General features: G+C 34.6%; 1 protein-coding gene across 2 annotated transcripts in view; it reads right to left on the bottom strand.

The window, feature by feature from the left end:
* Positions 1 to 21,881, bottom strand: part of LOC134232133 (multidrug resistance-associated protein 1-like) — a 100,191-nt gene that overhangs the window by 15,959 nt on the left and 62,351 nt on the right. For both annotated transcript variants that reach the window (XM_062714087.1, XM_062714086.1), the window contains one exon: positions 15,132 to 15,326. In XM_062714087.1, coding sequence (XP_062570071.1) covers positions 15,132 to 15,326 — 195 coding nt within the window. The remainder of the gene's footprint in view (positions 1 to 15,131; positions 15,327 to 21,881) is intronic.

The raw sequence follows: 21,881 nt of genomic DNA on the forward strand, positions 1-21,881 counted from the left end.
AATGACTCTAGCATTGTTTTAAGGTAGTTAAGTAACGAAAATAATTTTCTTTTTTAAATAAAAAGATTTTTAGGGGTCAGGACAGAAAATAGGTTTTTGCCTCAAACTTTCTTATTTACCCATTAATCTTCCTACTGATTTTCATTTTGAGTTAAGAATTTGAAGGGCAATTAAAAAATTATGGTCCGTGGGGCCACTTTTTGACCCCCTTATGGGTGTTTTAGAAACCTATAAATATAGTATTTTTTAGTAATTTCAAAAATAATTGCAGAAGGGTTATCTCCCTTTGTCCATCTGCTTGGAGTATTATATGCTCTCTGTGTTTCAAATTTAGTATGTATATGAAGAGTACTTCCGTTTCTAGGAGTCCCTTAAAATTGCCTATGGAGATTTCTATGTTAAATTTGAAATCACGTATGTTCCATTATCTCAAAAGAGAAACAAGCAATTCTTGTAATATTTCACAAGAATAATTACTCTAGCATTGTTTTCAGGTATTTAGGTCATGAAAATAAACTTTCTTTAAAAAAGGGATTTTGGGGGTCAATACAGAAAATAGTTTTTGCCTGTAAATTTTTTATTTACCAATCAATCTTCAAAGTCAGCCCCTGCGAAATGATCAAGAATAATTCTTGAACTTTTAAGAAAAGTTCATGAATTATATTCTTGAATCAGCTCATGAATTGTTCATGAAGATCCCATGAAGTTAAAATTGGACACTCATGATTTTATGGATTTTATTCATGAAAACCAAGTTCAAGAATATTCAAGAATTATTTGTTGTTCATGAACGAACTTGGGTTTTTGATATGCCTGCAAAATGATCAAGAATAATTCTTGAACTTTCAAGAAAAGTTCATGAATGATATTAATAGGTTCAATGCGTTTAGTAAACAAAAATGTAATAAGTTATGCGAATTGAAAAACTGTAAAAGAAAATATTTTAATAGCATCTTGAAAGATTTCACAGAATTTTTGTTTTCCAATCATGGTAACAAAATCTTTGTTCAAATAAACAACTCTGATAAGTGATAACGATAATAAATAAATTGCATAATGTAGTTCATTCCTAATAAATCATGAAAAATCTCAATTCAAACGCGACTCTTTGCAGAATCCTTAACCTTACTTGGTCAAGAGGAGAGTGGGTTCCTTATTCAGCGTACTTCAAAGTGTATGCCTAAAATGGAATGATTTTTAATCCAAGTTTCACTGTCTGGCAGAAAAGTGTGTTCAGCAATTAGGGCATCAGCTAAAAGGGCTTTCAAGGATTTTGAGCAGAGGTGGTCAAAAAAAAAAAAAAAAAAATCTTATTGGCTTTCCCTGTGGAATTTTCAGAATTTCATCACTTGGATCCTTTGATCGATTACGAATCATATTTTCATTCCTTTCTTTTGTTTTTCTTCAAGAGCCTGGATTTTTTATATTCTTTTTCAGCCAGAGTTTTTCAATCTTCTGATCTCAACTCATCAACATTATCTGTGAACTGCTTCTCTTTCCCCTACAAGAACAAAGATTTTCTGAAAATGCTCATAAGTGTAAAAACTTACGACTTGCATATTTGTTTCATTTAATTCTGCATCATAGGCACTGCCATATTTTAAAGGATTCCGAGCGGGAGTTTAGCCTGTTTCCCTTGCTCGCCATGTTCAAGATGTTATAGGTGAACAGGATGAATGTTTCAATCTTTAATTATTAAATGTAATGTAATTTGGATGGATCCTTACTCATAACAAAGTTTGACAAAATTTTCATTAAAAAGGACATAACTGAACTCTTACAAATAGACAGTAACATCTTGACAAATATCTCACAGATTCAGTGATTGCCTCCATTTTTTTGTAACTCACCACTAATATCTGGAGTTATGAAGTAAATTGATCCTCTGGATATTCCTTCTTCGTATTCTGTTATTTTCTTCAAAGGTTGACAAAGAATGACTACGCTAATAATCCTCCCACTCTACCGATTCACTTTCCAATGTCTCGCGCGTTTCAAAGTTTGCACCTTTTAAAAAGTGTCATGCAGAGCTAATTAAGAAATAGTTTCGAATTGCCAAGATTTTTGTTAAACAAAAAATAACAAACACTATCTGAATGATTTTTCACTGAAATTAATTTTTTTAAATTAATATAAGTTATATCATTTATTGAATTGGATTTTTTTTACATTATACCTGTAAAGCCATAGTTTCGTATTCAAGTATGGCCGCCTCCATATCAGAGGACAACAAATATCTCTTGGAACCACTCTCCCTCAAACTGAGTACCCTGAGCTATGAAAGTGTATAGGAGAATAGACTACAAAATACGAATGTGGTTCATGTCATAGCTTCTTCACAACCATGCAGCCTGTGCTGTATCATTTACACATGATGGACAGAAAAATGTGACTTTATAACAGCATCAAAATATAAAGCTTTTCGACCCTAGAATGGTAGGGTACAGTACCGACAAGAGATATAATTTTTTAGTTGTCAATAAATTTATGATATGTTTTTACGAAGATTATGAAATTTTTCCTAGACTGTAAGTCTGTTTCATTTTCTTACAACTTGTTAAAAGTTTGACAAATAGAGAATATTGGGTCGAACAAAGTTGACAAAAAATGAGATAATTTAAAGCACAATATTAATATAGCTGGCCAATTTAAATGATGAAGAAACATTAGTAACTAGTGCTAATTGTAACGGGGACCGTTACAGATGTTCCCCAAACGCTCCCCAACTCCCTTTTATAGTCATATTCCCTGTAAGCGTAATTAAATAAGACAAACTCTATGCATTTGAGACTTTATCAACGTTTACCCAAAAGTGTTATGTTCATTCAAATTTTCTCATTGCACACTTGCGCATGTGAATGCATGTGCGTAATGACCATATCATATTGTCTACACAATCTATATATTTTAATATGCTAAATATTAAAGTATTTAATCCAAAAGTATAAAAAAAAACCCGCTCATTCAAGTGTATTTTTAATTTTACCCATTTCATGTGCACGCAAGTGTATACATGAGCATGGTGACCATACCTTCTTGTATAAGTCCATTACATCTATCTATGTTCTAAATCTCACCCCGTTTGGTTCAAAACCAAGGGAGTTATAGCTGTTTAAAGTTTTAGCCAATCAGATTGCAGCGCACGTACACGCACGTGTATGCATGTGCATGGTGACCAAACCTTCTTGTAGAAGTCCATTATATATGTCTAAGTTCCAAATCCCATCCTGTTTGGTTGAAAACCGAGGGAGTTATAGCTATTTAAAGTTTCAGCCAATCAGATTGCAGTGCACGTGCATACACATGTTTTCATGATAATTGCTATATATCATGTTGTAAGATATCGTAATACATGACTATGTTCAAAATTTCAAAGGATTTCGTCAAAAAACAAGAAAGATATTGAGACTTTAGTTTCAGCCAATCAGAGCAAAGCGCACATGCATGCGCGTGAGATCTTGCTATTTTGACCATGTCATCTTGTCTATGCTACTAATATATTATTACAATATGAGTTTCAACGCATTTCATCAAAAATTGAGAAAGTAAGTCTATATCTATGGCACGCCAAATTCACAAAAATGAGATAATCATAGTTTCACAATTGATAAACTAGGTTTATCGACTGTAAACTATAGTTTACAAACCGTAAACTATAGTTAACGATTCGTTAAGTATACTTTTCATCTGTAAAACTATATTTAACGGTCGTTAACTATAGTTTACGAATGCTAATTTAAGTTTATCTGTCTGAATAAAGCGTTAACAATAGATTTTGTTGATAAACATAGATTCACGTTTGTGAACTATAGTTTACAATCGTAAACTATAGTTAAGAGTTGTTAATCATAGTTTCACAAATCGTGAAACTATATTTATCAGATCGTTAACTATAGTTAACGGTTTTATAGTTTACAAATCGTGAAACAGTATTTATCAGATAATCTATGTTTTGCAATCGCAAATGATAGTTTTCGGTGTTAAGTATAGTTTACGGTTGTGAAACATAGATTATCACGTTAACTATGGTTTACAGATGTAAAATATAGATTAACGTTGTTAACTATAGTTTACAGTCCGTAAACTATAGTTTACAACCGATAAACCTAGTTTATCGACTGTGAAACTATGTTTTGCTCATTTTTGTGGATTTGGCGTGCCATATATATCAATTATATTGATCATTTCTTGTGTTGCACGTGCGTGCTCTTGCAAGCACGTGCACGCAAAATGACCTTGACTAGGCAAATCTACATAACATGTCTACTAACCCTAAAAAGGTTTTACCTACATCGGATGAATAGTTTACATGATCATTCCTGGACAAAAAAGTACCCAGGAAGAAGAAGAAGAAAAATAATAATAACTAGATACGATCTCGTTGCGAGCAACGAGTGGGTCTTCCGTCCGATTCTTGATAAGATGAGATAAGATTTTGATTGAGAATTTCATTCCAAAATAATGATAAAGATTGTTAAGAAGAACGATTTTGCCTCCATAATCTGTAAACAGACATTGAACATAAAGACTTAAAAATTCGACTTTTGGCCCCTCATAGCCCCTAATATTAGGGATCACTCCTTTTTTCTTCATATCATCTTAAAGCTCTCAGGATTTTGAACACTTTTTGTTCAACAACTATTCAGAGATTCTCTTTCGTTTTCGAGTTATTTGAAAAAGAAATATTTAGGGGCCAACCCTTCAACTCCTTAATGGGGACATTTAGCGAAAAATGAAAGGTTGCATATTGTTCAAAACATTATTGTGAACATCTTTTGTTCAATACTACTTATCAAAATATCTCCCACTTTTGAGATATAAAGCGTCAAAGATAGAGCATTCTGGCCCCTCGTGGCCCCTTATTATGCACTATACGACATTCAAAAAATAATAAATAGTTTTAGATTGTTGAGATAAACATCATTGCTTCAGTAATGTTTAACAAAATATTGACTGCTAAAGAGTTATCGATTAAAGACTTTTGGCCCCTCTCGGCCCCTAATTTGATTGCCCAGCCCCTTTTTTCTGATTTCATCTTAAAGCTCTCAGGATTTTGAACACTTTTTGTTCAACAACTATTCAGAGATTCTCTTTCGTTTTCGAGTTATTTGAAAAAGAAATATTTAGGGGCCAACCCTTCAACTCCTTAATGGGGACATTTAGCGAAAAATGAAAGGTTGCATATTGTTCAAAACATTATTGTGAACATCTTTTGTTCAATACTACTTATCAAAATATCTCCCACTTTTGAGATATAAAGCGTCAAAGATAGAGCATTCTAGCCCCTCGTGGCCCCTTATTATGCACTATACGACATTCAAAAAATAATAAATAGTTTTAGATTGTTGAGATAAACATCATTGCTTCAGTAATGTTTAACAAAATATTGACTGCTAAAGAGTTATCGATTAAAGACTTTTGGCCCCTCTCGGCCCCTAATTTGATTGCCCAGCCCCTTTTTTCTGATTTCATCTTAAAGCTCTCAGGATTTTGAACACTTTTTGTTCAACAACTATTCAGAGATTTTCTTTCGTTTTCGAGTTATTTGCAAAAGAAATATTAAGGGGCCAACCCTTCAACTCCTTAAAGGGGACGTATAGCGAAAAACTAAATGTTGCATATTGTTCAGATTATTATTTTGAACATCTTTTGTTCAATATTACTTATCAAAATATTTCAAACTTTTCAGATATAAAGCGTCAAAGATTTAGCATTCTAGCCCCTTATGGCCCCTTTTTATGCACCATAGGACATTCAAATCATAATACATAGTTGTAGATTGTTGAGATAAACATTCTTGCTTCAGTAATGTATTACAAAATATTGACTGCTAAAGAGTTATCGATTAAAGACTTTTGGCCCCTCTCGGCCCCTAATTTGAGTGCCCAGCCCCTTTTTCTTGATCTCATCTTAAAGCTCTTAAGATTTTGAACACTTTTCGTTCAACAACTATTCAGAGATTCTCTTTCGTTTTCGAGTTATTTGTAAAAGAAATATTTAGGGGCCAACCCTTCAACTCCTTAAAGGGGACGTTTAGCGAAAAATGAAAGGTTCCATAATGTTCAGAACATTATTTTGAACATCTTTTGTTCAATATTACTTATCAAAATATTTCCCCCTTTTGAGATATAAAGCCTCAAAGATTTAGCGTTCTGGCCCCCTGTGGCCCCTAATTATGTAACATACGACATTAAAATTATAATATGCAGTTGTAGATTGTTGAGACTAACATTTTTGCTTCTGTAATGTCTAACAAAATATTGACTGATTAAGAGTTATCGAAAAAAGACTTTTGGCCCCTATTGGTCCTTAATGTGATGAGTCAGCACTTTTTTCTTGATATCATATTAAAGATCTTGTCATTCTGCACAAATTCTGTTCATTACGTTTTGACAAAATAATGATACTTTAAAAGATATGATGCAAAATGTCTCAAAAAATCAGTCATGATTCGTGTCCTACATTTTGACCCCTACCGAGCTTCCATACTAGGCACTTCCGGAAAATTTCCTGACTATGTTGCAATATGGCAACATGTCCTCTATCATCCCTGAAAAAATCAGCTTTCTAGCTTTAGCCGTTTTTGAGTTCCATCACAGACATGGAGGTCAACAAAATTTCGATCAAAGAGCGATAACTCCCGACCGGAAGTGAATTTCAAAAAAATGAAAAAAACGTATAAGGTTTAGATGAAGATACATCTTCTCTGAAATTTTCAAGAAAATCGGTCGAGCCATCTCCGAGAAATCTTCTGCACAAAAATTGTAAAGAAAAAAAAAGAATAATAATAATAACTAGATACGATCTCGTTGTGAACAACGAGTGGGTCTTCCGTTCGATTCTTGAGGAGATGAGATAAGATTTTGAATGAGATTTGCATTCTAACGTAATGATTTTCCATAATCTGTAAAAAGACATTGAACAATAAAGACTTCTAAAATCAACTTTTGGTCCCTCACGGCCCCTAATATTAGGGATCAGCCCTTTTTTCTTCATAACATTTTAAAGCTCTTAGGATTATGAACACTTTTTGTTCAACAACTACTCAAAGATTCTCATTTGTTTTCGAGTTATACGCAAAAGAAATATTAAGGGACCAGCCCTTCAACTCCCTAATTGGAACGTTTAGCGAAAAATGAAAGGTTGCATATTGTTCAGAACATGATTTTGAACATCTTTTGTTCAATATTACTTATCAAAATATTTCCCACTTTCGAGATAAAAGCGTCAAAGATTTAGCCTTCTGGCCCCTTGTGGCCCCTAATAATGTAATGTACGACTTTAAAATCATAATATGCAGTTGTAGATTGTTGAGATAAACATTTTTGCTTCATTAATGTATAACAAATTATTGACTGTTAAAGAGTTATCGAAAAAAGACTTTTAGCCCCTTTTGGCCCCTAATGTGAGTACCCAGTCCCTTTTCCTGGATTTCATTTTGAAGCTCTTAGGATTTTGAGCACTTTTTGTTCAACAACTATTCAGAGATTCTTTTTGTTTTCGAGTTATTCGCAAAAGAAATATTTAGGGGCCAACCCTTCAACTCCCTAATGGGGACGTTTAGCGAAAATTGAAAGGTTGCATATTGTTCAGAACATGATTTTGAACATCTTTTGTTCAATATTACTTGTCAAAATATTTCTCACTTTCGAGATATAAAGCATCAGCGATTTAGCATTCTGGCCCCTTGTAGCCCCTAATTATGTAATACACGACATAAAAATCATAATATGCAGTTGTAGATTGTTGAGATAAACATTTTTGCTTCAGTAATGTATAACTAAATATTGACTGTTAAAGAGTTATCGAAAAAAGACTTCTAGCCCCTCTTGGCCCCTAATTTGAGTGTCCAGCCCCTTTTTCTGGATTTCATCTTAAAGCTCTAAAGATTTTGAACACTTTTTGTTCAACAACTATTCAGAGATTCTTTTTTGTTTTCGAGTTATTCGCAAAAGAAATATTTAGGGGCCAACCCTTCAACTCCCTAATGGGGACGTTTAGCGAAAAATGAAAGGTTGCATATTGTTCAGAACATGATTTTGAACATCTTTTGTTCAATATCACTTATCAAAATATTTCTCACTTTCGAGATATAAAGCATCAGCGATTTAGCATTCTGGCCCCTTGTAGCCCCTAATTATGTAATACACGACATAAAAATCATAATATGCAGTTGTAGATTGTTGAGATAAACATTTTTGCTTCAGTAATGTATAACTAAATATTGACTGTTAAAGAGTTATCGAAAAAAGACTTCTAGCCCCTCTTGGCCCCTAATTTGAGTGTCCAGCCCCTTTTTCTGGATTTCATCTTAAAGCTCTAAGGATTTTGAACACTTTTTGTTCAACAACTATTCAGAGATTCTTTTTTGTTTTCGAGTTATTTGCAAAAGAAATATTTAGGGGCCAACCCTTCAACTCCCTAATGGGGACGTTTAGCGAAAAATGGAAGGTTGCATATTGTTCAGAACATGATTTTGAACATCTTTTGTTCAATATCACTTATCAAAATATTTCTCACTTTCGAGATATAAAGCGTCAAAGATTTAGCATTCTGGCCCCTTGTGGCCCCTAATTATGTACCATACGATATTAAAATTATAAAATACAGTTGTAGATTGTTGAGGTAAACATTTTTGCTTCATTAATGTATAACAAAATATTGACTGTTAAAGAGTTATCAAGAAAAGACTTTTAGCCCCTCTTGGCCCCTAATGTGATGAGTCAGCACTTTTTTCTTGATATCATATTAAAGATCTTTTCATTCAGCACAAATTTTGTTCAGTATGTTTTAACAAAATAATTATACTTTAAAAGATATGATACAAAATGTCTCGAAAATTCACTCATGAATCGTGTCCTAGATTTCGACCCCTACCGCGCTTCCATATTGGACCTTTCTGAAAAAATTTTAATCCAACGTGCAATTCAGTAATGTGTCATCTATCATCACTGAAAATTTCAGCTCTCTAGCTAATGTCGTTTTTGAGTTAACTTAAGGACAAGGAGACCCTCTAAAAATCACTAAAAGGGCAATAACTCACGACCGGAAGTGATGTTTTCAAAATTGAAGCGGGGGTACAAACTTCAGATAGACATACATAAACTCTGAAAATTTGAACAAAATCCATCAAGCCATCTCCGAGAAAACGTCTGCACAAAAATTGTAAGAAAAAAAGAAGAATAATAAAAGTGAAAAAGAAACAATAGAATAATAGAAGGGTCTTCCGTTGGAGACGGAAGACCCTAATAATAATAAAAGTGAAAAAGAAACAATAGAATAATAGAAGGGTCTTCCGTTGGAGACGGAAGACCCTAATAAGAAACAGAGTAAAAACAATATTTTCCCCAACTTCGTTTGGGGAACATAATTCATATGAGAATAAAATGCTGTCAATATTGATGCAGTGTTCTTTAAATTACGATTATAATTCAATTATAATCTCCCTTTTAGACAGTTCATAACAGAGTTTTATTATCCTGAAGAATCTAAGTTATCAATTACATAGAGTATAAAATAGTGATTTTAACCTCTTATGTTCCCCTACTCGGCTCTGATCCCATACTTTCAAAATCAAAACAAAAGCATATTATTAATTAAATCTGGGGCTTGTTCAACAATTGCATCTGCATGCAAAAGTTGTATTATGGGAGTAATGAGTGTTTTCTGGCGATCGTTTGTGACAATTATTTTCACATTTTTAGTCTTCATGAAAATTCATGAACATTCATTACCTTGAACTACTAAGTTTTTTTCTTTACACTGAAAATTACCAATATTCATACTTGTTCATCATTTGTTCATGAACTATGAATTATGAATGTTTTCATGAATTTTATTCAGAACTACTTTTATGAACCTGTTAAGAATCCTTTAAGAACCATTTATGAACAATTATGAACAACTCATAAAGGTTCTTAAAATCATGAATTTCATTTCGCAGGGGTGATTTCAGTTTTGAGTTACGCATTAGAAGGTCAGTTTAAAAATTATGGGGCTTAGGGTCACTTTTTGACCCCTTATAGGAGTTTAGTGAACTGAAAAACATTTGTTTTTTGCATATTTTGAATAATCATGAAAGAGTTATATCTCTTTGAGTAGCCGTTGATGAATATAGTGACTTCTTATGTTTCATTATTGATATCATCAGAACTTAAAACATAATTAACCTTTTGAATTTTTATTATGTAATAAGCTCCTTTATTTTTTAGGGGTCGAAAAGCCCTCGGTTTTTGTTGAACGACAAAAAAGGTCTAGTTATTATTGTTTTTTTTCTTACCGATTTTGTGCACGTGATTTCTCACAAACGGCTGGATGAATTTCCATGTAACTTTCAGGACTGATGAAGCATTACTTGAACTTGATTCGTTTTTTTCCGTTTTGATGACGTCACTTCCAGTTCGGAGTTTTCTGTGATTTAGTGATTTCTAGAGGGTCACTTTGTCCAGCAGTTTTCTCAAAAAGCTCTTAACACAGAAGCATGAAATTTTCAATGATCTTTGGAGAGGTGTATTTGATATATCATAACCGGAAGTACGAACCTCCGACGCTCGCTATGGCCCGAAAATAGTCGTATCGACAATTTCAAAAATTTTAACACCTTTTTAACGATATCTTTTTACCTAGAAATATTTTGTGAAAACATATAAAACAAAAGAAGTGTAGAATTTCAAGGTCTTTCAAATGATACCTCAAAAAAAGGGCTGGCCCCTAAAATCAAGGGCCAAGAGGGACCAAAAGTTTTTCCATTATATCTTAAAAAGTATTCAGAATTTGTAATACATCAAAGAAGCAAGGTTGTTTAAAATGTCAAGCTCCATCTATTGGAGTCATAAAAATACGTCCGGCGACATCACTTCCGGCCAAAGAAGTCGGAAAACGGGTATTTTTGCCATTCTTGACAAGTTTTTAGGTAACATCTGTCACCAGGAGCACAAAAATTAATTTTCCGTCTGTCGTCGTCACTTCCGGTCAAACCGCAAGTAGCAACAACTTGCTTATTTTTGCATTAATTAACATAGATTTAGAAGATTTATACCATTTTTAGAAGATTTATACCATTTTTGGACGTTATTACCCTTTTTTGTAAAAAAAAAAAAAAGTGAAAGTTACTTCCAGTCAAACAGGACTACTTGTTGCTTTGCAACGAGGTTTGCTCTAGTTAAGGTCTTCCGTCTTCAGCGGAAGACCTTTCTGTTATTCTTACGTTTCTTTTTCACTTTTATTATTGTTTTTTTTTCTTACCGATTTCGTGCACACGATTTCTTGAAAACGGCTTGATGAATTTTCATGAAACTTTCAGGACTTTCAGGACTTATGTATCATTACTTGAACCTTATGCGTTTTTTTCTTTTTTGATGACGTCACTTCCGGTCTGAGATATTGCCAATTTTATGAATTTTAAAGGGTCAGGTTGTCCAGAGTTTTTCTGAAAAATGGGTTGAGATAGAAACATGAAACTTTCAGGTATGATAGACCTATGTCTGTAGATATGCCTTTCGCATTTTGCCTTTTCCTGAAACACTGCACGTTGGCGCTCGCTTTGGTCTGAAAAAAGTTCTATCGGGGATTTAGAAATTTTTCACACCTTTTGTGCAATATCTTTTTACATGTTAATATTTTGTAAAGACATATAGAACAAAAGTTGTGAAGAATGTAACGATCTTTCAATGGATATCAACGATAAGGGGCTGGTCCCTATAATTAAGGGCCAAGATGGTCCGAAAGTTTTTCCATTATATCTCAAAAAGTATTGAGAACTTCTAATACGTCAAAGAAGCAAAGTTGTTCAAAATATCAAGTTTAATCTATTGGGGTCGTCAAAATATGTCCGGTGACACCACTTCCGGTCAAACTGGAAGTAGTTAGAAAATGCATATATTTGCCATTCTTGACATGTTTTGGGGTAACATGTCACTGGAAGCATAAAACTTAATTTTCCATCCGTCGACGTCACTTCCGGTCAAACCAGAAGTAGCAAAAAATGGCTTAATTTTGCAATAATTAACATAGATTTGGAGGATTTAAACCATTTTTGGATGTCATTAGTCATTTTTTTTGAAAAATTAAAGTTACCTCAGGTCAAACAGGATGGAAGACCTACTCGTTGCTTTGCAACGAGCTTTGCTCTAGTTATTGTTATTATTGTATTTTTTCTTACCGATTTTGTGCATGCAATTTCTCGAAAATGGCTTGTTCGATTTTCATGAAACTTTCAGGACTGATAAAACATCAAACAAACCTGATACCGGTATATAATTTTTTGTTTTAATGACATCACTTCCGGTTTTGAGATATCCACGATTTTGTGATTTTCAGAGGGTCCCATTGTCCGTCATTTTTCTCAAAAGTGCTTTTAGACAGAAACATAAGATTTTCAATGATGATAGAGCAACGTGTACTGATGTGACATACACCTCTCTTTTTGTCCAGAAGTGCAGCACGTCGGCGCTCGCTATGGCTCGAAAAACGTCCTATCGGGTACTTAGAAATTGTTCACACCTTTTCTGCAATATCTTTTTATGTTTTAATATTTTGTTAAGACATATAGAACAAAAGTTGTAGAGAATGTCACAATCTTTCGAAAGATATCAACGATAAGGGGCTGGCCAAAAATAAAGGGCCAAAAAGGGCCGAAATTTTTTTTTTCCTTTATATCTCAAAAAGTATTGAGAATTTGTAATATATCAAAGAAGCAAAGTTGTTCAAAATGTCAAGCTTTATCTAATAGGGTCGTCAAAATACGTCTGGCGACGTCACTTTCGGTCAAACCGGAAGTAGTCAATAATTGCGTAATTTTGCCGTTCTTGACATGTTTAGGGGTAACATATGTCACTGGAAGCTTAACTCTTAATTTTCCGTCCGTTGACGTCAATTCCGGTCAAACCGGAAATAGCCAAAAATGGCTTAATATTGCAATAATTAACATAGATTTGGAGGATTAATCCAGTTTGGGACTTCATTACTCATTTTTTTAAAATGAAAGTTACTTCCGGTCAAACAGAATGCAGTCTGTAGATATGCCTTTTTCATTTCCTTTTTTTTTAAGAAATGCCACACATCGTATGTCAATATGGTCCAAAAAAAGACCTATCGTGAATTTTAACATATTTTCAACAGTATCCTTTTACCCGTAAATATTTTGTTAAAACATATAGAAAAAAAGTTGTGTAGAATACTGTAAACCAACTTTTATTTGCGACGACTTTACTTCGTGATTAACCAGGGGTAAACTAGTTGGCAGCATTTAATTTCACGATCGGGCCTTTTCTATCTGTTGTAAATACACAGAGAGACTTTCAGTACTGGTTTGCGGCAAAAAATTTGCGCTGACAAGGATGTCATGAAAACTTCTCACAAGCAAATAAAAGTTGGTGCACAGTATCGCAATCTTTCAAACAATATCAACAATCAAGGGCAAGTGGCCCCTAAAATAAGGGAGCTAGAGGGCCCTTAAGTTTTTCCCTTATATCTTTAAAAGTATTGAGAATTTATGATACATCAAAGAAGCAAAGTTATTCAAAATGTCAAATAGCATCTAGGGAGATAGTCAAAATACATCTGATGACATTACATCAGGCAAACATGAAGTGGTCCAAAATTGCTTATTTTCACATATTTTGACATTGAATTGAATTACACGTCACAGAGGACGTCTGGCCATATTTTTAGTTGTCTTTCTTCAATTTCAACAACTTCCAGTTTTCCTGGAAGTAACCAAAAATATATTATTTCTGCTAACATTAACGTAAAATGATTCACTTCACAGTAGACTTCCGACCCAATTTTCTGCTGTTTATTAATAGGATAACTTCCAGTTTAACTGGAAGTTGTCTTAAATGCTATTCATGAAAATCACGTTAAATCTTAAATCCCTTCAGTTATGAATACAGATTGATATTATTTTTCTTTTGAGGTTTTCTTTTTAACAAATGCATTATTCTTATTAACTCATCTTACAAGCAGTGCTTCTGAAAATAGGACAGAACACCTATTCGTTGCTGTGCAATGAGCTTTGCTCTAGTTAAGGTCTTCCATCTTCAGCGGAAGACCTTACTGTTATTCTTAGGTTTTTTTCCCAAAGTTTTTATTATTTTTTCTTACATATTTTGTGCACGCGAGTTCTTGTAAACGGCTTGATGGATTTTCATGAAACTTTCAGGTCTGATAGAACATCAAGAAATCTAGATAAAAATATTTTTATTTTGATGACGTCACTTCCGGTTCGGAGATTTCCGCGATTTTGTCTTTTTTAGAGGGGCACTTTGTCCGGCAATGTTTTCAAAAATCATTGAGGATAGAAGTGTAAAATTTTCAGTGATGCTAGAGCAACCTTTGGAGAAGTGTATTTGGTATAAAACAACCACCAGAAGTAGGAAGCGCCGACGCTCGCTATGGCCTGAAAATAGTCCTATCACGAATTTCAAAATTTCTAACACCTTTTCTATGATAACTTCTTATCTCGAAATATTTTGTTAAAACATATAAAACAAAAGAAGTGTAGAATTACATGATCTTTCAAATGATATCTCGAAAAAAGGGCTGGCCCCTAAAATTAGGGATATAAAGGGGCCAGAAGTTTTTTCCTGATATCTTTAAAAGTATTGAAAATTTGTAGTACATTAAAGAGGCAAAGTTGTTCAAAATGTCAAGCTTGATCTATTGGAGTCATCAAAGAACGTCCGGTGACGTCACTACCAGTCAAATCTGAAGTACTCAGAAAATTGGTATTTTTGCCGTTCTTGACACGTTTTGGGTAGCATCTGTCACTGGAAGCATAAAACTTGATTTCCGTCCATCTTCATCACTTCTGGTCAAACCAGAAGTAGCAAAAATTGCTTATTTTTGCATTAATTAACATAAATTTGGAGGATTTAAACCATTTTTGGACGTCATTACTCATTTTTTGGAAAAATTAAAGTTACTTCCGGTCAAACAGGACGGAAGACCTACTTGTTGCTTTGCAACGAACTTTGCTCTAGTTTAAATTATTATTTGTACACTTTTGTTTGATCAGAGACATCAAGATTAACAAAGCACCACTGTAATATGATGGACAAACTAGGATCACAGATTTTTTTCAGCCTTTGCCTCAAAATAGATGAGCAAAAGCGATTTATGAAGCAACTAACCTATTATAGTCCATCACTGTGTTTAATCTATGGGCAATGGTAAGAATTGTACAGTCTGCGAATTCTTGTCGAATTGTCTGTTGAATCAGATCATCTGTTTCCAAATCAACAGCTGCTGTTGCCTCATCAAGGAGAAGAATTTTGGATTTTCTTAAAAGTGCTCTAGCCAAACAAACAAGTTGTCTTTGTCCAACACTATAAACATAACCAGAAGACTTTATCATTACTAGCTGCAGAACAGTTCGCAGTACAGTTAAGGCTACACATAAAAATAATATGGTAATGAAGTCATAATGAGGTTTGATGTCATGACAAATGCTCCGTCCTGATTCCTATTTTTCCATCCTGATTGCAGACAAAGCTGTTTTTTGCAGTGAAATGTGTTATGCTGCTTCTGAAATATCTATTAAATTATTTCTTATGAATTCTATCAACAAAGTGTGACAAATATAGTAAATATATTCTGAAAATCCAGGAAAAAATTGAGCCAATTTTAACGTAAAATTGACACTTTTTTTTAGTAATATCTAAAAAATTACATCATATACCCCCCACTTTTGATGTTTTTTTCTATATGTTCAAGATAAATTTGACCTATTTGCTTAAAATCAGAAAAAGTTTAAGACTTTAAAATAATTTTCTTGCTTATTAAATTTTCAATGCCAGAAAAAATCACTTTTATTAGTGCAGAAAGGTCAAATAATTGATTATACAAAGCAATTTGAAACTTTTTCTTCGTCACAATTTTTAAGTGTCTTTTTTTAAACAAACTTTTTAAACAAACTTAGAGTTCATTTTGTTTCATGCTTTAATTAGATAACAAGAGGCCCATGGGCCATATCGCTCACCTGAGTAACTTTTGTGATGCAGTTTTTTACCAGATTTCCCCTCTTCTTATATCTATTGTGGCCCCTTACCCCCCCCCCAACTCCCCCACCCCCCCTCCCCGTCTTGATTTTAATAATTTAGATTCTACACTACCCCAGGATGCTTCCACCTAAGTTTCTGCTTTCCTGGCCCACTGGTTCTTGAGAAGAAGATTATTTAAAAGTTTCTTCCTATATATTTCTATGTAAAACTTGGATTTCCTATTGTGGCCCAGCCCTACCCCGGGGGTCAGGATTTTTACAATTAAGATTCTACACTACCCCAAGATGCTTTCACATAAGTTTCAGCTTTTCTGGCCCAATGGTTCTTGAGAAGAAGATTTTTAAAGATTTTTCTTATATATTTCTATGTAAAAATTGGATTTCCTACTGTGGCCCCGCCCTACCCCCCGGGCGTCATGATTTTTACAATTTAGATTTTTCACTAACCTAGGATACTTCCACATTATTTTCAGCTTTACTGGCCCACTGGTTCTTGAGAAGAAGATTTTTAAAGTTTTTTCTATATATTTCTATGTAAACTTGGATTTCCTATTGTGGCCCCGCCCTACCCCCAGGGGTCATGATTTTAACAATTTATAATCTATACTACCCCAGGATGCTTCCACATAAGTTTCAGCTTTCCTGGCCCAGTGGTTCTTGAGAAGAAGATTTTTTAACGATCCCACCCTATTTTTGTCTTTTCTTGATTATCTCTCCTTGGAAGAGGACCTGGCCCTTTATTTTAAAAATTTAAACTCCCCATCCCCCAAGGATGCTTTGCGCCAAGTTTGGTTAAAATTGGCCCAATGGTTCTTGAAAAGAAGTTGAAAATGTGAAAAGTTTACAAACGGACGGACGGACAGACGGATGGACTAAGGACAAAATGTGATCAGAAAAGCTCACTTGAGCCTTCGGTGCAGGTGAGCTAAAAATATTGGAGGGAAAACGTCAAAAATTTAATTTTTAATTAAGACACAAATTTCAGTGCAAAAAGGTCATATTAAATGTACTGTAGCGCCAAAAGAAGCCTATTGACACCCATTTTTTGATTTGAATTTAAATTAAGCTATGTATGTAGAAACTAAAAATATACTTGGCAAAAAAAGTTTAAGACTTTAATTATCAGGATCAAACGTCGTTAAGGGACCACCTGTCATATGTGACCTTTTTTCCTTTCTCCGTTGGAAGGTCTCTTAGTACAGGTTTGACTGTATACTTATTTAGTTTATTTAATACCCAGGAGCAGAGGAGAAGATTTTCAAAGAAATAATGCATTTTCACTATATAATCTATATAGCCCAGCCCTTGTACTAGAACCCCTGACCCTGAGGCTATGAATTTCATAATTTTGGTAGAGGACTAAATGTTGATTACAATCATGCCAACAGTTTCACTGCTTGATGTCCAGGAGTAAAGAAGAAGATTTTTAAAGATTGCATTAATTTTAGTGGTTTTGGCCCAACCTCTCAGGCCCCAAGGGGGCAGAGACCATGAAATTCACAATTTTTGTTCCCCTTCACCCATAGATACTTTGTGCCAAAATTGGTTAAAATTGGTTGAGCAGTTCCAGAGAAGAAGCTGAAAATGTTAATAACACACGACTGACGATGGACGACGGACGAAAACGGATAGCAATAACAAGAGGCCCATGGGCCACATCACTCACCTGAGAAGCTTTGACCATTCTGTTCTTCACCAGATTTCCCCCTTGCTATACATAATGCATCCCCATCCTACCCCACTGATCATAATTTAGACATTTTGAAATCTACACTACCCCATGATCCTTCCATGGGCACATATGTTTCAGCTTTTTTGGCCCAGTGGTTCCTGAGAAGAAGATTTGCAAAGATTTTTCCTATATATTTTTATGTAAAACTTTGATTCCCTATAATGGCCCACCCTTCCCCCGGGGGTCATGATTCCTACAATTTAGAATTTACACTAGCCCAGAATGCTTCCACATAAGCTTCACTTTTCCTGGCCCAGTGGTTCTTGAGAAGAAGATTTTTCCTATATATTTCTATATAAAACTTTGATTCCCCATTGTGGCCCCGCCCTTCCCCCGAGGGTCATGATTTGAACAATTTATAAACTACATTATACCAGGATGCTTCCACATAAGTTTCAGCTTTTCTGGCCCAGTGGTTCTTGAGAAGAAGATTTTCAAAGATTTTTCCTATATATTTCTATGTAAAACTTTGATACCCCATTGTGGCCCCGCCCTTTCCCCGGGGGTCATGATGTGAACAATTTAGAATCTACACTATACCAGGATGCTTCCACATAAGTTTCAGCTTTTCTGGCCCAGTGGTTCTTGAGAAGAAGATTTTCAAAGATTTTTACTATATATTTCTATATAAAACTTTGATTCCCCATTGTGGCCCTGCCCTTCCCCCGAGGGTCATTATTTGAACAATTTAGAATCTACATTATACCAGGATGCTTCCACGTAAGTTTCAGCTTTTCTGGCCCAGTGGTTCTTGAGAAGAAGATTTTCAAAGATTTTTACTATATATTTCTATATAAAACTTTGATTCCCCATTGTGGCCCTGCCCTTCCCCCGGGGGTCATTATTTGAACAATTTTGAATCAACATTATACCAGGATGCTTCCACATAAGTTTCAGCTTTTCTAGCCCAGTGGTTCTTGAGAAGAAGATTTTCAAAGATTTTTACTATATATTTCTATATAAAACTTTGATTCCCCATTGTGGCCCTGCCCTTCCCCCAGGGGTCATTATTTGAACAATTTTGAATCAACATTATACCAGGATGCTTCCACATAAGTTTCAGCTTTTCTGGCCCAGTGGTTCTTGAGAAGAAGATTTTCAAAGATTTTTCCTATATATTTCTATATAAAACTTTGATTCCCCATTGTGGCCCCGCCCTTCCCCCGGGGGTCATTATTTGAACAATTTAGAATCTACATTATACCAGGATGCTTCCACATAAGTTTCAGCTTTACTGGCCCAGTGGTTCTTGAGAAGAAGATTTTTTAATGACCCAACCCTATTTTTGTCTTTTCTTGATTATCTCCCCTTGCGAGGGGATATGTCCCTTCATTTTGACAATTTAAATTCCCCTTCACCCAAGGATGCTTTGTACCAAGTTTGGTCAAAATTGGCCCAGTGGTTGTTGAGAAGAAGTCGAAAATGTGAAAAGTTTACAGACGGATAGACAGACGGACGGACAGACAGACAGACGGACGGACGACGGACAAAATGTGATCAGAAAAGCTCACTTGAGCCTTCGGCTCAGGTGAGCTAAAAACCTGTAGAATGCAGAAAAATATTTTGATTATAGTGATAACTAGAAGCATTTGGAGGGCACATGCACCTTCATTTGGGTAATACTGTGAAATCACAAATTTTCGTTGGGGTCTAATTTTCGTTGTTTTCGAGGTATGAAGAGACCCACAAATTTATGTCCACCACGAAATGTAAGATGTGACATTTATAACTTCTCAACAATTCTACATCCACGAAATCAAATCCCCACGAACCAAGAGTTTTTCCTCAAACCACGAAAATTTTACCCCAGGAAAATATGTGATTTTACAGTAATATATGTACAAGTTATCAGACTAATCCTTGCAATAATTTCTGAGAAGTGGTCTGGACAGACAAATGGGCAGACAGACAGACATTTCGATTCCAATATACCTGCCCCATGCTTGGTCTGCAGGGGGTATTAAAAGTTTACAGACAGACAACAGGTGAACAGACAAGAGGCCCACAGGCCTTATAGGTCACCTGAGCATTATGTAACAACTTTTCAACAATTGAATTGGTTGGTGTTTTAAATCAAAGGACATGAAATTCAAAATTTTGAAAGAGGCACCATTGCTGATCATAAATATACACTTAGCTTGCTTACTTTGGTTACTTAATACCCAGATATAGATCATTGTAACAAACAGAAAATAGTCATTTCCACTTTAATACCAGTTGTGCACCCCACCCCACAAGAACCAGACCCTGGGGGTATATATTTTAAAATTCTGGAAATTTTATCATAAATTTTATTCATCATAAAAATGAAATCATAATTAATTAATACCAACAAGAAATCTGTGAGCCAATGCTCATTACAGCTAATAATACCACTGCTCTGATGTAAAAAGCACTATCATGTTAATATATACAAGTTCAATTACAGGCAAATGCACAGAAAAATATGAAGTTGACATCAGATTCATATCAAAATTATTCCCACCATATGGCATGCCTCAAGTCAACAAAGAATGTACTGAAATTTCAAGCATCTGCTATGAATAGCTAATGAGAAAACTGCAACGAAGATATGCTACATATGAAACTGACAAACACACAGACAAACAGGAAGTTGACATCAGATTTTTACAAAAATGTATCCCACATATGGCATGCCTCAGGGAAGATTGTGTTAAAATTTCAAGCATATGCAATTAGTAGTTGCTGAGAAAGCTGCAATGAAAATGTTATGTATGAAATGGACAGATGCACGGACAAACAGGAATTTGTTATCTGATTTTAATAAAAATGTATCCCTCCATATGGCATGCCTCTGAGAAAATTGTGTTAAATTTCAAGCATCTGCGATGAGTAGTTGCTCACAAAACTGTGACAAAAATTTATGCATGAAAGAGACAGATGCACAGACAAACAAGAAGTTGACATCAAATTTAAACAAAATGTATCCCACTGTATGGCAGGTCTCAGAAAAGATTGTGTTAAAATTTCAAGCATCTATGATGAGTAATTGATGAGAAAACTGTGACAAAAATTTGTTAAGGACAGACACACAAGGGTAAAACAGTATACCCCCCTCTCCTTTGGAGCGGTGGTATAAAAAGCAGATTTCAAATCTGGAAGAAGCATCCTTCCTCTTCATAACTATGTACATAGTTCCTTGGTTTAATACTCAGGAGCAGAGGATTTTTGAAGAATTAAAGCATTAATATAGTTTCACTATATAATCAAAAGAGCCCCACCCTAACACCAGATCCCTGAAGCCATGAAATTCACAATTTTGGAAGAGGCACTCTCATTCAACATAACTATACAGTAAAACTTGGTTATAAAGAAGTCACTGGGACCTATGAAATTACTTCACTTTATCTGTAATTCGTATTATCCATATATGGAATTCGTTTAATTTATATTGCTGGCAATCCAAGATGACTCTACAATATCTGTGAATTCACAATATCCGTGTTCATACTAAACGAGTTTTACTGTATACTTGTTTAGTTTATTTAATACCCAGGAGTAGAGAAGAAGATTTTAAAAGAATCAATAGGGCCCAACCCTAACCCCAGAACCCCCAACCCAGGGTCCATGAAATTCACAATTTTGGAAGAGACATTTTTCCTCATCATAACTATTTCCTTGGTTTGTTTACTTAATACCCAGGAGCAGAGAAGAGGTTTTTCAAAGAATTTATGCATTTTTCACTATATTATTGATACAGCCTAGCCCTAACACCAGAACCCCTGACCATGAAATTCACACATCACTAATAATGTATTTGGTTTGTTTGTTAAATACCCAGAAGCAAAGAAGAGGATTTTCAAAGAAATAATGCGTTTTCACTATATAATCTATATAGCCCCACCCTAGCACCTAAGAACCCTTGACCCTGGGGACATAAAATTAAAAATTTTGGAAGAGGCAGCCTTATTTTACACATCTATGTACTTATTTAGTTTATTTAATGCCCAGGAGCAGAGAAGAAGATTTTATAAGAAATAATGCATTTTCACTATATGATCTTTTAACCCTGCCCTAGCACTAGAACCCTTATTCCTGGGCCATGAATTTCATCATTTTGGTAGAGGACTCAATGCTGATTACAATCATGCAAACAGTTTGTCTGCTTGATGTCTAGGAGTAAAGAAG

This window comes from Saccostrea cucullata, unplaced genomic scaffold, assembly GCF_032062105.1.
Source record: "Saccostrea cucullata isolate Sc308-1 unplaced genomic scaffold, CSIRO_AGI_Scuc_v1 ctg492, whole genome shotgun sequence".
In the NCBI taxonomy this organism is placed as follows: domain Eukaryota; kingdom Metazoa; phylum Mollusca; class Bivalvia; order Ostreida; family Ostreidae; genus Saccostrea; species Saccostrea cuccullata.